The 17582-nt window shown below is 41.0% G+C and overlaps 1 protein-coding gene across 11 annotated transcripts in view; it reads right to left on the reverse strand.

The window, feature by feature from the left end:
- The window catches only part of LYST (lysosomal trafficking regulator), a 173500-nt gene that overhangs the window by 12772 nt on the left and 143146 nt on the right, over nt 1–17582 (reverse strand). For 6 of the 11 annotated variants that reach the window (XM_073338158.1, XM_073338159.1, XM_073338161.1 and 3 more), the window contains 7 exons: nt 14989–15145; nt 14470–14610; nt 12400–12617; nt 11183–11413; nt 9231–9420; nt 4401–4537; nt 2020–2118 (listed from right to left, as the gene is read on the reverse strand). In XM_073338158.1, coding sequence (XP_073194259.1) covers nt 2020–2118; nt 4401–4537; nt 9231–9420; nt 11183–11413; nt 12400–12617; nt 14470–14610; nt 14989–15145 — 1173 coding nt within the window. Of the gene's footprint in view, nt 1–2019; nt 2119–4400; nt 4538–4568; nt 4805–9230; nt 9421–10737; nt 10845–11117; nt 11414–12399; nt 12618–14469; nt 14611–14988; nt 15146–17582 lie in introns of those variants that run through there. The other 5 variants (XM_073338164.1, XM_073338165.1, XM_073338163.1 and 2 more) reach the window with 4 other exon arrangements.

Below are 17582 nucleotides of genomic sequence, written 5' to 3' on the forward strand. Positions count from 1 at the left end.
TTAACAACGAGTTAAACCTTGAGGGCTCAGCCAATTGCTAGTTCATCATTTAGCAGTAAGGCATTCCCTGGGAAATATCCCACCCTCTGACTCCACCACCTCAACCAAGCTTTATCATCATCGCTGTGTACAGTATTAAACTGTTTGTTTAAAACTTATACTGTGTGTGTTTGTTTCACGTAAAGTCGCATTTTTCAGGAACATAACTACAATGTTAAGTGAGGAGTTACTGCAGTTCAGTGGTTAGGGCAATCACCTGAGGGGTGGGAACTCGTGTTGAAATCCTCTCTCCACGTCAGGGAGAAGAAGAATTGAACCAGGGGTTTCCCATGTCCCAGGTGAGTTCCCTAACTACTGGCCTAAAGAGGCAGCTTCCTCCTCCACCCACCCCATTCCTAGGTGTTATGTCAAAAGTGCCCCAAACTGAAAGAAAACTATTTCATCCCAACTGTTTGATTCTCTGAAAGTTTCCAAAAGAAGTGTTTTGTTTTTGCAGTTTTTTGGAATTGCCAGCAAAATGAAAAATCTATTACTTGTCCAGGTCTACTGACAGATGGTGTGTATGCAACAGCATAGTGTCAGCAAGCTGTCAAATGCTCTCCTAAGCTACAGACTGAACTGACCAATTGTGGACGTGCACCCTCAACTGAAGGAGATCTTACTATGGTTGCAAACTTTTCTAAGTACTTACCTCTGCTCATCAGCATCACTCTGTATTGCTTGGGTTCCACTTCAGCCAGCTTGTTCATCACCCTTGAGCTGTACATGGTTGTATGTAGTGAAGAATAGTCTGAACTTTGTGTCATCTGCATATTACTGACACTTGAGTTCATGTTATCTGACCAATTTGTCTAGTGGGTGAATGTAGATGTTCAACAGGCACTGGGACAAAATTGATTCTTGTTGGACTTCACAAGGGAGGGGTCTGGTGGCAGAGGTACTATTTTCCATCCCTACTCATTGGGTTGTCCCTCAAGAAAGGACTCAAGTCACTTCAGTGCATTATCGTGGACCCCGTCACCTCTCAGGCAAGACAAGTTTAGGTAGTGCATGGCTGACAGTGTCAAATGCTGCAAAAAGGTCCAGTGGAATGAGAATGGATGTCTTCCCTTCAGCCATCAATGCCATGAAAGCTGTTTCAGTTCTAAGACCTGGCATGAATCCAGATTATGCCATGTCTAGAGTATTAACTTCAGTAAGGTGATCTTGTAGTTGGAGTTTGGCTAGCTTCTCTAAGTTTGCTCAGGAACAGGAAGTTAGACAAGACTCCCATTGACTTAAAGGAGACAAGGATTTACCCAGAGAGTTCAGGAGAGATAGATTAGCAATCCTCATAACAAACAAAAGGTTCTGGAGAGAAAAAAAAATCTCCTTCTCCCTTCCACAGCAGTTAGAGAGGGTAAGGTGGAGATTCAAATTTATCAGCCACCTACTAGTCAGGAGTGGATAGAAGAGCAATGTCCAGACATGGCACTTCGATAGAAACTCCAGTATCTTCTCCAAGTACCAGAGGGGCTGGCCTTCCCCTTTGTCAGGGTGCCCTGAGTTTGCTAGTGGGACCCCCTCACTCTTATCTTTCATGTCTGCATCTGGACAGTAGATTTATTCCTTTGGATAGTAACCGTCTGGAGTCCTGATGTTGACGTACTAGTAACTAAGTATAAAAAATGTAAAGTCCTCAAACACAACAAAAATCAGCATTTGCTTTGAAAATAAAATAGGGTAGGAAAGTCATTTATTTTTCAAGCTTCTTTAAAGGTGGATGTTGGGGAAGAGAGAAGTTGGACACCATCCAAATAGTTATTAAAATGCAGAATACAAAATTTAAATTATTTTGTGAAAATGTATATGATAGGATACTTTGAAAGCCTCTTTAGTTAAAAAACCAAAACCCCTAAATACAAGGCATTTTTAGTAACAAGTCTAGTTTTAAGAAGTGGAGTAAACAGCAAGGATAAGAAAAGAAAAATACTGTAAATAGCTAAATTCCTAATTATAAATTCTGTCTGATATACTTACCATATTGCTAGAGAATCTGTTGATATACGCTGTGATGACACCAGATTTGCTACCTGTAAAAAGCTGGCAACTGTCTGGTACCCAAGCACAACTTGTTACCTTGGAGAGAAAAAAAAAAAGATCCAGAGAAAATTAAGTACTATTTTAACTACATTCTATTTCATTACACCTAGCTATTTTATCAAATATGTTTTTACTGGCTTTCCTAAGAAAAACATGCAATAAATAAAATACCTGACCCAGAATGGAAGCCCAAGAGAAGTTTAATAAATCTGCAGCAGGTCACATACATTTTGCATAGTTAGAGTTAAAATTATGGATGAAATTACGTGGCGTATTTAAGATGCATAGCATAGAACTCTCAGCTCAAAGGGATGGAGGTAAGTGTTAAAGTAACTTTCTGCCCTCCTGATCCTTGGCTGGCTGGAGAGGCCGCGACATAACGTGGACAGTCCTAAGGGTCTGTGTAAATTATGGCAACCTCCCAGGGCTGTGTGCTTTGTCCCCATCCCTGATGCATCCCTCTCACAGATGCCCTATATCAGGGTTTGCAAGGTGATCTTTGGAAAAATATTCTTACTGCTGTCTTTCATGGTACCTTTGCTGCAAGAATCATATCATAGCGAGATGCAGGGCTTTCAGAGCACCTTTATGAAGTTCTGAATTTTATGTGGTATAAAGAGGCCAGTGTGGGGTCTCACACTGACTTTTTCCATTTTGTCTTTAATCAACATTTTTGACTTTACAGACAGTAGAACCAACAAGGAGACACTTATTCCGCAGCCCACACATACCAATATTTTAAGGCACCTATGATCTTGTTCTCAGCCTGGAAACAAACTGTTTGGAAAGTTCTATATACTCATGATGACATATCCAATCATGTTTTTTCTGCCATGGTAGAGGAGCTGAATCAGAAGCAGATTTTGGGAGCAGAGAGATTCAAGAGGGAAATTTAGTGGAGAAGAAAGAAAGAGGGATATTTGGTGGATGGAAATGGAAGGAGGACCAAAAAGGTATGGGGTGGGGGGGCATTTTGCAGAGCTTGAAGGGGCTCATCCAAAAATGGGTATGCCCCAGAAAACAAATGTGGCATTTAGAGTAATTCCAGGACAGACACAAGCGAAATACTAACCAGCAAAGCAAATGAGTGCAGCTGAGTTTAAACTTGGGATGTAAGTTTGTGTTTCCTACTCCATTACACGTTTTTTGAAGAAGTGATTGAAATCCTTATGATCACATAATAAAGAATGTCATCAAGGACAAGGTGATGGTGACATTGATAACAGGCTACAGAGCCTTACATCTCTGTGACAGGTTTCAGAGTAGTGCCGTGTTAGTCTGTATCCGCAAAAAGAACAGTACTTGTGGCATCATAGAGACTAACAAATTTATTTGAGCATAAGCTTTCGTGAGCTACAGCCCACTTCATCAGATGCACAGAATGGAACATATAGTAAGAAAATATATATATACACACACACACACACACAATGAAAAGGTGGAAGTAGCCATACCAACTGCAAGAGGCTAATTAAGATGAGCTATTATCAGCAGGAGAAAAAAAAAACTTTTGTAGTGATAATCAAGATGGCCCATTTAGACAGTTGACAAGGTGTGAGGATAATTAACATGGGAAAATAGATTCAATATGTGTAATGACCCAGTCGCTCCCAGTCTCTATTCAAACCCAAGTTAATGATATCTAGCTTGCATATTAATTCAAGCTCAGCAGTTTCTCGTTGGAGTCTGTTTTTGAAGCTTTTCTCCTGCTGATAATAGCTCATTTTAATTAATTAGCCTCTTAAGTTGGTATGGCTATTTCCATCTTCTCATGTTCTCTATTTGTGTGTGTGGATATCTATATCTATCTATATGTTCCATTCTATGCATCCGATGAAGTGGGCTGTAGCCCACAAAAGCTTATGCTCAAATAAATTTGTTAGTTTCTAAGGTGCCACAATTACTCCTGTTCTTTTTACATCTCTGCGTCACTGGTTCAAGCATGAACAAGATTGCTAGCAACTAAAGACACTTATCTGATGGCATATATTAAGGGATATACAGGATCCACCTTAGTTCCCACTGGATATGTGCCCACATCACATTGAGCACCCTGCCGGTGCTTTTGGAGACTCTAAGGATTACATGGGCATGGATGCTAAACCTTGCATTGTTAGAAACTGTTCCCCAAAATAAAGGTGAGGTGCGCTGGGGTTCAGGTGATCGGGAATGGTGGAAGGCTATGAAATTTGCACTATCACTGTCTAGGCTGTACATGTTCTCTATTAAAAATAGATTTCAGTTTTCAATGATGTCATATAGAGCACCTTTTACAAATACATTAACTTTACAGTTAGAAACATTTTAAAGAGTTTTACCTGGTGCAACTGTGAACTCTGTATAAAATTTATTGGAGGTTCACTTTGCTTGCTTTTTAGTCTTAAAATGTTATCAGCATATCCCCAACTCAGAATGGCTGACCACTGGATATCTGTACTGTGCATGCTTCTCACACCTGCAGGAAAAGCATTATATGTTTTGTGTCAAGTATGCTGTCACAGTTTCAGGGTTACTGCACCTTTGCCTCCCGCATCTCCAGTCTTCATTGAGGGTACCCACATAAGTTTTTAGGCTTCCAACCACCACCTCTCTTGGTGCAGAGATTCATGTCTCTCTCCCTTCAGACTGAGGGTTTAGGCTTTCAGTCCCTTTGCACCTCACTGCAATTTCCCAGCAGGTCTGACTGGGATCCGGCACCTGTGGTTTACTCTTTCTCCAGCAGCTAAAGCAGTGTACACCAATTACCAAACAGCTTTCACAAAGCAAACTGTGTTTATATGCTTAGGGCAAAAGCATTACAGAAGAAACAAAAACAAAACAAAAACTAGACATATACTAAAAGCTTACTAGAGATCACCCACAACTCCAGCATAGGGCTCTGGTTGGTGCCAATCTTTCAAACCACATAAATGGGTTTGCTCCCTTGGTCCCAAGTTCATGTCAGCTTTGAGATGGATCAGGAACTAGACCCCAACTGGACACATCAGCTGTTTCTTTAAACAGCTCAGGCCTTTATTCTCCATCTCTGAGAACAGATAATCACCAGTCAATGGCCCTCTCCTCAGGGTGTAGCTTCAAATCTCTGGGTTTTTGCATAAAGGTGATTGCGGAATTTACATTAACCACTGAGCATTAGAGCTCATTGACATTTTTCCAAGTCTGCCATTTTGGCAAAGGTTTTCATTGAAATTTTGAATTTGGAAGGGAAAAAAAGGAGACAATTTTTGTGAATATTTCTGTGAAAATTAGGTCCTATTTTTTGCCCAGGTCTATTTGCTTCTGTGGGAATCACTGAGAACAACACTTCTGAAAGAGAGGCTACTTATTTTAGGTGCCTGTGGACTTCAGAGCCTAATTTTGCTCTTATTTTTGAAAATCCTGGCCAGTAAAATGCTTTAATGCAAGAGAGACAATTATTAAAACCCATTTGTACTTATATCAGTAGGCTTTAATTCCATTGAGTTAACCTGATAACCAAGCCTTCTGCCTTATGGTTCTACTTCTGTTTCCCTTACTCATCCTCCATTCCACCTTCCAACAAATATTCCTTCACTTCTCCCTTCTGCTGCTCTTCTATTCATCTACTTGTTCATCAACACTCTGCTCCTCTGGATACGCTGGCAAACAAAGTTATCTGCCTTTCCCTAACTGTTCTTCAAGAGGTGTTGCATGTCCATGGAGCACCCATGGAAAAAAGTTAGTTGGTGATATAGCACCCACAGGCAGCCAAGCTCCCCGTCCCTCCCGCTGGCAGCCCTACTGATCAACTCCTCCTCCTCCCTCCCAGTGCCTCCTGCCTGCTGCAATCGGCTGTTTCACAGCATGCAGAAGGCACTGGGAGGGAGGAGGAGGAGTGGGGATGGGACTTGCTCTGAGGAGGGGGCGGAACTGGGTAGGAAGGGGCAGAGCAGAAGCAGGAAGAGGCAGAGCGGGGTATTGGGGAAGGGGCGCGCACCTGTGATTCCACTCTATGTGAGCGCATGCCCAGCGCACTTTTGTCAGAGATTTTTTTCCCTAAGCAATACCAACTGGGGCAGCTTGAATGCCCTCTGCTGCCATGCACCACAAGTATAAAGGGTGGAACGACTCCCGACCCACCTCAGTTTTTTCTTACTGGAAAGGCTCTGACAGAGAGGGGAAGGAAGGTGGGTAGTAGAATGAACATGTGCAACACATTTCAAAAGATCAACAATTATGGAAAGGTAGGTAACAGTTTCTTCAAGTGATTACACATATCCATTCCACTGTAGGGGACTACAAGCAGATCCATCTGGAGGTGGGCCCAAAGTCGTTTTGAACAGTGACCGTAGAACAGCAAGCCCAAATTTGGCATCATTCCTGAAATGAATGGCTATAGTATAATGAGAAGCAAATGTGTGCAGACAACCAAGCTGTTTTGCAACTGTCAGGAATAGGAACTTGTGCCCAAAAAGTCACAGAAACTTAAGAGGAAACTGGGTGTCCACCACCACAATGAACAATTGTGATCATGATAGCTAAACAATTTAGTCCAGGCCAGGTAAAAATACTACAGCTCTTCTGATGTCTAAAAACAGTGGAGCTTCTCTTCATCTCTGAGAGTATGAGGTTTTGGGAAAAATGGTGGCGAACAGATTGCCCGATTAATGTGAAAGTTGGAAACAATCTTTTTCAGGAATTTTGGGCAAGGGTGAAGGTAAACCTTGTCCTTATAGACGGCTGTATAGGGAGGCTTGAATACCAGAGTTCTCAACTTGCCCACTCCCCCTCACCGAGGTGAGGTGACAAATTAAAAATGCAACCTTCACAGAGAGGTGGAGTAAAGAACAAGTCATGAGAAGTTCAAAAGGAGGTCCCATTAACTTTGCTAATACCAGGTTCAGATCTCGGGGGGTGGGAGGGCATGTTCTTGCACCTCTAGACATATTCTGTCCAGCCTCTTCAAAAAACCGGATAGCAATGGGATTGGAAAAAATTAGGTCCGTTACTCTCTCATGGATGAAAATCCGTCATAGCTGCTAGATGAACCTTGCCAGAGCTACTGCTAGACCTTGATGTTTTAGGTACAGGAGATCCATCCATCACCTATTGGACTGAGCTCGCTTTCTGGTGGGAACAGATGGGAAAACACTTTCACTTAGCCAGGTAAGTACTCCTAGTTGAAGTCTTTCTACTATTTAGAAGTACTCCTTCACACGCTTTGAGTAAGCCTGTTCCAACAATGTTAGCCATAAAGCATCCACACTTTTTCAGATGGAGAGCCTGGAGGTTGGGGTTGGAGGAGATGATAATGGTCCTGCGAAACTACATCTGGATCTAGAGTGGAGAGTCAGTGAAAATCTGACTGACAAGACTAGTAAAGTTGAGAACCATTGCTGTTGAGGTCCCGCTGGTGTTATAAGTTTGAGGTGAGTGTCACGCTGTCTGGAGTGGCTCACAACCATGAGTGCCTCTCTCAGGGCATATGGTTAAAAAACAGGGCAGAGACCCCACATAGTCCTGGAACCCATCCCTGACTGGGCAATTGTCCCTTATCATGTGACCCCCTGCCAGGACTATGGCAGGAACCATCGGGCACACGTCCCCAGTGAAAGATGCATGTCCTGTCTAAACTGGGACACATAGAACCCAACCTCCAAGCTTGAAGAGGAGGAATAATCAGACATCCAATAATGGGGCGGGACAGAAGCTGCCTCAACTAGAGAGCGATAAATAGAGCCCATGGATGAAGGTCCTGGAGAAGTCATGGTTAGTTTTCCCCTTGGAAGTACTGATTTCCAAGGCCAAGAAAGTGCAGGAGGAATCCGTATCACAAGCTGGGGAGGAACTGGAGTAGGGTCCTCGGGTACCAGTACCATCTGAAACACTTCCTGTGCTGCTGTGGAAACTGGCACTGGGAGGTTAAGTAGCTCTCTAGCCTCTGTATATGCCGCCAGTGTCAATGGTTCTGGTAGTGCATCATGTTCATGTAGTACTGGTGGATAGCTCGAAGAAGCTGTAGTAGGTGTTTCAGGGGTTGCTCTTGAGGGATCTTGCTCTGGTTTCGGAATCCATGACCCCTTTTTAGTTGAAGGCTGTTTTGGGGAGTGTCTTTTCAGTATTCGTCCCAGGTCTCTTGCCTTTAGAAAGCTTCAGTACCAGAGATCTTGTAGAGTTAGGTACCAAAACTCTGGCGGCCTTGTGCCTCTTCCTCAACACTGCTGACAGTGATCGAGCTCTGGATTCAGACAAAACAGAAGGAGCACTCTGGACCAAACCTAATGCGCCCGATGCCCGCTCTGAACTGGATGGCTTTGAGGGAGGATGGAGTGCCACCTTCACAAGAATACATTTCAGCTTGGCCACTCCATCCTTTTTTGAGCAACACTTAAATCCTTTTAAAATGTGATATTTGGGACTCCCTTAAGGACTTAAGGCAGCTGGGGTGTGGGTCACTCATTGGCATTGGTTTGCTGCATGAATGACATGATTTGAATCCTGGAGATCGAGACATGGTTCCAGTACCGCTCCTCGTACAAAGAGCTGAACCAGTCAGCCTAAGATCTAAAATTGAAACTTATAACTATCATTACTACCGATTAAATTAACTATGAAATTATACGAAGCGAACTGAATATATTTTAATGAGGAATGAGGGAAGAACTTACAGTAGCAAAGCTATAATTCCTCCAACAACTGTCATTGTTGGTAAGAAGGAACTGAGGAAATTTGTGGACAGCTCTGCCCTTTATACCTGCACACAGTGGCATATAGCAGCAGAGGATGTTCATGTCCCAACAGGTACCACTGGGGGGGGGGGGGGAGAATATCTAACAATTAGGCACTGGGCGCACACTCAGCTACAGTGGAATGGACATAAACAGTCACTCGAAGAAGAACTGTGGATTTCTAGAGTTCTGATATTTTAAAAACTCTCAGTTGAGTTATTTTAACAAAAATACCAAACTAACTGAAAAGAATTCTTGAAATCCAGCACCTTTATTAAAAGCTGCTTAATAATTCTATTTACAATCCTTAGCAGAATAAGACTGCAAACTTGAGTACTCAGCTAGAGTATTAGAGTGGCACTATAAAAATATAGCGCGATTATGACTGGGCAACTAGTTAAGTTCTTCCAGTATTTCATATGTAGAGGGTAAACATGAAACTGATTTCTGGGGCTTCCTTACCTTGCTCTTTACTGTATATCATCAAAAGGCAGAATTTTTGGGACAAACCACAGATGGCCCTAGTTGGCAGAGCCTGCAGAGAGCCAAACCTTTCTCCATGTGGCTGGCTGAAGCAAACAACTGGATCTGGAGCACTTGGGGAACCTACATATTCCCCCCACTTTAAACCTTTTATCCAAGGCAAAGGACTCTAGAACAAAGACAAATAAAACACCAATTAAAATACTCCTATTTTATATGAGGAAAAAGTGCATTATAGATAAAAGACTCCTATAAGTGATTCTAGTCTTGTGGTGCTTTATATGACAGGGTCTATACTTTACTTTGTTATAAAGAATTATGCAAAAAGGCAATGTAATGTTCTATGCCAAGATATTAATTTCAAGTGAGTTCTATTTATTCAGAGACACAAGGTAGGTGAGATCTTTTATTGTGCCAACTTATTTATTCAGTCAGTTATTTACGGGCTTGACTAGAAAACTGGTAACTTGTAGGGTTCAAGTAACACAGTAAGATGAAACATCAGTTTTCCATTTCTATTAACATGGGCCAAATTCCCGATTAGGTTTTAGAGAAAATAAGTGTCTGAAGTAAATGAGGCATTTTCCCCACAAAGAATGCTAAACAAAACAAAAATGTTGATACGAATTGTCCATCATCACATATCTCAACACTGGACCAAGAATTCACCATTCAAGGCATGTAACTAACCAGCCAGCAAACAAGTATTTAAGTGCAGTGCAAGTACTGGCATCCTCTTTGCTTCAAGAAAGACTAGTGCAAATTTATTCTACTTTTTAATATATAAAATACTGCAAATTATAATATATTACAATGTAATTTTGCATTACTTCACTAATATTAGATTTCCCCCATGGTATAGCATTAACAGTGAGGTGCAATTTAGGGATTAGAATGCTCTGACGCATTCTATATTGACAAAGACCAGATAGCTGACATGGTAGACTATACTGATCTAATACAAGAATTATATTCAGTGCCTCCTGCACAACATATCTCAATGGTCCTGAATTTATTGGTCTCTCTCACATTTCAGTACTTTTATAGCTCCAAAAAAGTCATTCTGAGCCCTGATATTTTTAAGTTCAAAATGATATTTTATGGTACTTAAAGTCACTTGTATACTAAAATCAACAGATTGGATTTTTTTTTTAAAATGGTTACTGGCAGAAACCAGAAAGTAATTATTTTGATAACCTTGTTCAATACAGAAACAAAAACTAATTCGCAACTTTCACATGCGTATTTACACATGGAAATTAGAGTGGTTGTTTTTCCATTAGTTCTTCCTAAACTTCAAGGGTGAGAAGAATGGTAATGAGGTTGTACTGAAAAATACTGACTCAAAAAAGACAATAAAATTATCCTACTATAACAGAAGAGCTGCTTAAGAACTTCTTTACTTCAGTTTGCTTACAGACAAATATCAGATGAAAATTTTTCAAAATGTCTTGAAGCTCAGTCTATAGTAAAGAGATTTACTAACCACAACACTTCCTACAGAAAGACACATGGGCATAGACTGAAACAGATTTGCCTCAGGCATGACAGACTATTTGATGCTCTGTGGTGCAGAAAAATCTCCTCCTTCCACTGTGAAGAGAGTGGAAGAAAAAACTATTTCAGTCCAGCACCTTCCGCCCCCCACCTCCACCCGCTATACACTCTGGGAGTAGGATCGGCAAGGACAGAAATTCACTGCCAGACAGTTCCTCCAGAAGCTTGGACATTGCAAGTCATTGTGCCAGTTCTGCTCTGATCCACATAATCATGAAATGTCTTAAAATGTGCAGAGGATATAGTGCGAACGCTTTTCATTAATACACTGTGGGTGCAGCTGTTTTGCTTAATTATTCAGATGTGTACCTTAGGGTGCAGTAATTACAGCCTGTGAATGCTAATTTAGCAATCTTGTGAATCAAATTACATACTGGATATACTATTTCTTTAGTGTGCTCCCTGGTTTCTCTGAAAGCAAACTGCACTAATAACCCCATGGCAGCGGGAAGTTCTCCATCTATTATGAGCCTGGAGCCAGGTCTGCTGACATGTGCTGTGTGGAACAACTGACGAGGGGTTTGTCCATATGTTTTTATCATTGTTTCCAGGGCTCTTCTTTGAACTGGATCCTCAACAGCAGAAACATCCATCCCAAAGTAGGTCTAAAATGTAAAACAGCAAACACAAAAGCTAAGTAAAGTTATCTTTGAAAAAAGTTTCCCAGCTAAAACTGCACAAGCTTAGAGCCAGAGTCTTCAGCCCTTCTGTAACTGACTTCTGGATGCAACAGAACTGCAGAACTACACCCTAAAGTGTTAAGGAAAACCAGCATGAATCGAAGTGACTATATGATTGACATTTAAATACTCTATTTTACCATGAGCAATTAAATTACAGTGAGTGAAACCCATAAAGTGAGACAGCCTGGCTGGACAAAGTCAGGCTGCTGCACTGCTAATATTTAAGCCTTTCAAGGAATGCATTTTGAGACCTGAAAATGTACAATTTAGGAATTCTTTTGAAATTGACAAGTCCTTCGTCATCTTGTTCTCCTTTCACCACGGTCCTGAGTAAATCCAGACGCTTTTGCAGTGTAATGCAGAGTCTTAACCAGTTCTGTGATCCGAAGTTAAAGCCACTGTAGGGGTTTAGCTTAAATGGGACATTAATTGGGTAGCAGGTAAGGAACACAAATTAAGATTGTGGAGGAGGGAATAGTACAAATGTTGTGCTCTCTAATCAGACACTTCACTTATCTCTGCTGCAGCCTTCGCTACAATCTGTCAAAGTGAAAGGCTTCTTTTTGATGGAAGAGGAAACAAAATACTGCATTTCTAAATATTATTGCAAACAATGACTAATTGTCCAATAGGCTTTTAAGTAGACATACATTGTATGACTATTCCCTACCTAGCTTTAGCCCAGGAAAAATTATTTAAAATAGACATAATTGACCTTCATGTCACAAGCCCTGGGATTTTACCAGTTCTTCATTTAAATATTCGGTCTTTTTCCCTGTTCTTTGATAGTTAGCTATTTCAAGGGAATTTGCCTAAAGCTGGATGTTTTCCAAGCAATCGGGTTAAACCAGCTCAGAGATCAAATAATTTTATACTATGAACAGATTACTTAACAAAAAGATACTTACAGCAGGATGGAAGACATTGATAGCTTGAACCGAAGCCTTGCCCTTTTGCTTATACCCAAACACTAAATCAATCCAGTTACAGATTGTCTGGGAGACATGATCAGACTCTAAAGTCTGACGATGAATCAGGATGAAGAGACGGGGATCATTACGAGCCCATGGGGGGAGATTGACATGGTTTACTCTTTCGCCATTTTGACGCAGGCCAAAATCAAAACCTAGAAATGTAAAGAGGAGGGTTTATATGGTTTTATTATTTACCATTTATATTACTGTAGCACCTAGGAGCCCCAGTCATGGACGAGGACTCTATGGTGCTAGATGCTGTACAAACACAAAACAAAAAGACAGTCCCGGCTCTACAGACAGATGGGGCAGTACAAGAAAACAGTGAGAATATTTATCAGCAGATAAGCAGTGGTCTCACCTCACCAGCGGCCTAACCGTTCTTTTTTTTAATATGCATCACTGAGAAGGAAAGTTTACGGGGAGCTCCACCCAACCAAGAGGGGCAACATGGCAGAAAACACAATTTTAGGATTTCAATTACAGCAACAAAAAAGAGGCCTTTGCAAGAGTTCTAGGTGTCCTGACACTTACTCATTCCTACAATAGTATAATGAACCCAGCAGTGTTAAAAAACATTCAGATATAAACAAGGTAATTTGAATCAGCCAGTAACTGAGCTACAAAAAAACAAAAAAGCTTCTGTCTGTCTCCCACAGTGCCACTATCTCCAGAAATCTTCTCCAAAAACCTCATAAAATAAGTATTTTCTGTACGATACCCAGAAAGTCCTCAAAATTTTGGTTGATCTATATTTAAAAAGAAATTTGCACCCATTTCACGCTGAGCAGCAATTTCAAAAGCCTTGTGAATCTATAGGCCTTTTTTCTGAACTTTGCAGGGAAGTGTGCTTAAACACAGTTCTTGCTGGAAAAGTGATAACATGCTTCTGGACCCTGGTGTAGAAATGATCTAACTATATTATAGAATTGTATACAGTAAGTGGGCTAGCAATATCCATGTGGAAAGCCATGTGATAAATTGAATCATGTACCTTAGCCTCACATGCACTCTGTACACTATATCCACTGGGGCTACTAGCATTCCAATTCTCTTAGCAGCTTCAAACAGATGGTACTTTTTCAGGTGGGGGCGAGGAGGAGGGAGGAGTACAAACCTCACAAAATTGTGACATCCCCACTGTGCAACAGCCCTACCTGAGGTCCAGAATGGGTAATATTCAGCACTAACATTGCTTCTTGCTATAGTCACTGAAGGTCTGATCTCTCTACTTGAAGTCTTCTACTGATTCAGTAAAACACTTTCTTCACCATCCTGCATCACTGATCCTTTCCATTCCATTCTCGATGGTCAGTCGCTCTTTCACATTCACCCCCGTCACTACTACCTAACTCCACCAGTTAAACTTAAATTGTAACAAGGAAACATGAACAATAAAAAAGGCTCAATCTTACAAAGTGCTGAACACTACTGTGAAATGTTGAATGCCCTCAACTCCCAAAGGTTTTATTGGGCATTGTTGGCACCCAGCACCTTATTGGATCTAGCCCAAGTCCCTTGAGGACAGCATGAGGACAGTAAACTCTCTCAAAACAACTGACAGATTGTCAGAGCCTCTTGGGGAAACCCTAAAATGTAACTAGCTGAAAAAATGTAAACAGATTTATCAGAAGCATGACACCCTCAATGGAAAGGAGCAGATGCTCTTTCAGTTATAAGAAACAGATTTTAAATTTCTACATTTATCAAACATCCTTGTCTGGATTAACTTTTATGGTTTTCTTGAAATCAAATAAGATTATGGCAGTACAACTCATGAGCATGAAGTCTGGGCTTGCAGAACTAACAAAAGTGGCAACAGTAGAGTCAATCCTAAGCCTCCGTGGCTAAATATTCAAGATCCGGACCTGCCAGGTTTCCCCTTGACAATCAATTTAAAAACATGGGGGAAAAAAACAGATCATAACATGGAATTATCAGTTTCAACCCAGAGACCCAATCCTTGTGCCTTTTTAGAGATCATTTTGGCATTGTCTCGTATACCTTCTCTGTTAACTAAAAATTCTGGAAGATAGAAAAATTCTGGGATAAGCTCCTTCACATCAGTCATAGATTCATAGGAGGAGAGGCGCCAAGTTGTGTGGGTAGAATGAAAGGTTCTGTCTGGGATGTCAAAACTTTGATCTGCAAAGAAAAACACAGTTTCCGTTTATTACCTTGACAAGAGGAAAACATACAATACCAATTGCACATTGGTGACCTCAAAAAGTTCAAGTTCACCAACTTTGCTTGGCTGAGGCCTGAACATTTAGATCCCAATTGCTACATATGAGATCTAGAGCCATAGAGACCAGATTTTTTGGAATAGATCACAGAAGATGTACAGACATTTTTAGAAGATGTAGAGTTTTGTGAGATGCACAAAGAGTTCATGTACTACATGTTCTCTTTATGAAAGCCTCAAAAGGGTCCACTGTCAAGGTAGGTCAGATTTCTAAGTTTACCATACTTGATAATTTCACTTTAATGTTCATTTGTCATATTTAACAAAATTAATCTTACCTTGATAAGCTAAGAACATTTTAGTGAAAGGAGGCATTCTAACTAGAAAGTGAAGTACGGTTCCACTGTTGGAGTAATGAGATCCATAGTGATAAGGCTGCACAGGAGGCATTGGGTCATCCTCTCTAGCTCCTTTGCGGTACTCCTCTTCCAAATACTAGAACAGGAACAGGTAAAGCATGGGTGTCATATCTTACCCAACATGCTATTTAAAAGCTATATTGCTAGGATACTACACTAAGATATACGTCCTTCCAGCACTTCACTAGTGCCTTCTGTCCCAGACAATATCTGAAGAATTTAAGCTCTCATTTAGAGGAAAGAGCCTCACCTGGTGGGGGGTTTCCCCCCCCCAGTTGTAAAAATAGCTTCTGTCTGAAGTAATTATTCATTTTTACCACACAATATTTTTCTGGAAGAGACCATTCCAATAACTGTTTCCAATGCTTCAGGTTACACCTTTCAAAACATTAACCATGGTTTTTGGAAATTGTACTAACCATGGTTTGTCCTGTTCTACACCTGCAGTTAACTCCGTTCAACACTAATTCAGCTGCACCTGTTACTTTAATCTTTTTTCAGAAATAGGCAACTTCTATAGTGTGGACCAGGTGCCATTTCACCTTTAGAAAAAAGTATATCTTGCAGGAAAGAGACAGAATCCTGACTCTTCAATCCAAAAACTTATCCTTAGGGGTGGCAAATTTAAAGGAATAGTAAATATGAGTTTTTGTAACAAAAATGCAGAAAAATCCCATCAAAGAAATTTTCAGAAGTGCCAAAGTGACATAGGAGCCAACATCTTGCATTCAAAAGAGGACTTAGGGCTAGATTTACAAAAAGATATCTAGGCAGAGATGCAGATACACATCTTTGAAAATCTCAGTAGGTGCCTAAGTGAGGTTTTCCTAAATCTGTTTGAAACTGCCACTGAAAATATGAATGTCAGGTTCACTACACTAGAAAGCCCATCACTCACATGCTTGAGCCCATACAGCAACCTAGTAATAAAGAACTGACATCACCATGGCAATGTACTGACTGAATCTGTTAGATCATTTTACATAAATATTGAATGAAGAGGAAACAGTGCCATACATCGATGGTTTCTGACAAAATTTCATTTTAAAAACATCAATTCAACCACAAATGACAAGTGTGCACATGCATACTTAAGCTTTTAAGCAACAGACCACCTGACTTTCACAATATATTGCTCTAGCGGTAAATACTGTTCTTTCTGTCCAGGAACACTGTTGTGTCATAATGTGGGTTTTTCACACTAAACTTAAAATCAAAACAAGTTCATACACACACTTTTGTCAAAGCACACTCCAGATCTTGATGCAAATCTAAATGAAAGGCCCATGTGTAAATGCTTTCCAGCCCCATCAAGTCATTCTCTATGGACTTTAATGGGGGTCCAGGAACAAGATACATTTGTGGACATGGTCACTGTGACTGCACCCCATATTCACCATAGTAATATTATAATATGGTTATGGCATAATTATGATGCATTTTGTGCAAGATAAGTCATGTGAGGAGTCATTGAAAAAATTATGATTTGCTGAATATGATTATTCTATTTGTCTGCATGTATCATTTTTGTATCTGAACACTATGTATCTGTACTTCAAATTTAGTTATGCATGGGAAACGCCCACCCGGCAAGATGCTTTCAGTCTAGAGAGCTGGTTGGGAAGGGCCTATTCAGGGCAATGAGCCATTAGGGAAAACAACAGGCCTTAGGAGAAGCTTATCTCCCCCTCGCGAGCCTTCCTGAGAATGCTCCAGACAGCTTGTAAGTAATGGCTGCTATGATTCTACAAGGACATGTGACCAGGCCACATGATTCTAGACTCCATCTTGGGATGTTAGTATTTTTCCACAGACCAGTCTGGGAACCAAGTTTTGAAACAAAGGACTCTGGTCATATGCTAAAGCTATATAAGGCAGGGAGTGACATCATCTGTAGTTCTTCACTCCCCACACAGGAAGACACCTGGAAACACCTGAGGAACAAAGACTGAACTGGAGGAAGTGCTGGACCAAAGCTAAATGGATTTCTAGCCTGTGTATGAAAGACCTGGGGTTTCCAAGCTGTAAAGCAAGTGCAGCTTGTCCCATAAGAATCTGCAGCCCGCCTGTTTCGTCAGCCAGGATGAGAATATCCTATCTTTCTAGTATCTTAATCTTAGTTTGTGTTTTGTTTATTTACTATGTAATCTGCTTTGATCTGTTTGCTATCACTTAAAACCTAACTTATGTTTTAATCCAAACCAGTGAGCCTTGATTGGAGTGCTTGTGGAAAATCTCTGCTTGGTTACCACAAATATACATTGTTCTCTTCACATTGTGGGAGAGGCGGACCGGGTATTAAACCCATAGACTGGCCAGATTTGACCAGGGCAGGACAGTACTGCTCTGGGGTCTTAGGCTGGGAAGCTGGTGGTTAGAGATCCTGTGTGTAACTGCAGGTGGGTGTGTTTCTATCTATGTGAATGTTGGTGAAAGTGCAGGCTGGAGGGCTTTGCAGCTTGTCACAGCAGCACAGTGTGAAAGGGAGCCCAGGCTGGTGGGTCAGAGGGCTC

This window comes from Lepidochelys kempii, chromosome 3, assembly GCF_965140265.1.
Source record: "Lepidochelys kempii isolate rLepKem1 chromosome 3, rLepKem1.hap2, whole genome shotgun sequence".
Lineage (NCBI taxonomy): Eukaryota > Metazoa > Chordata > Testudines > Cheloniidae > Lepidochelys > Lepidochelys kempii.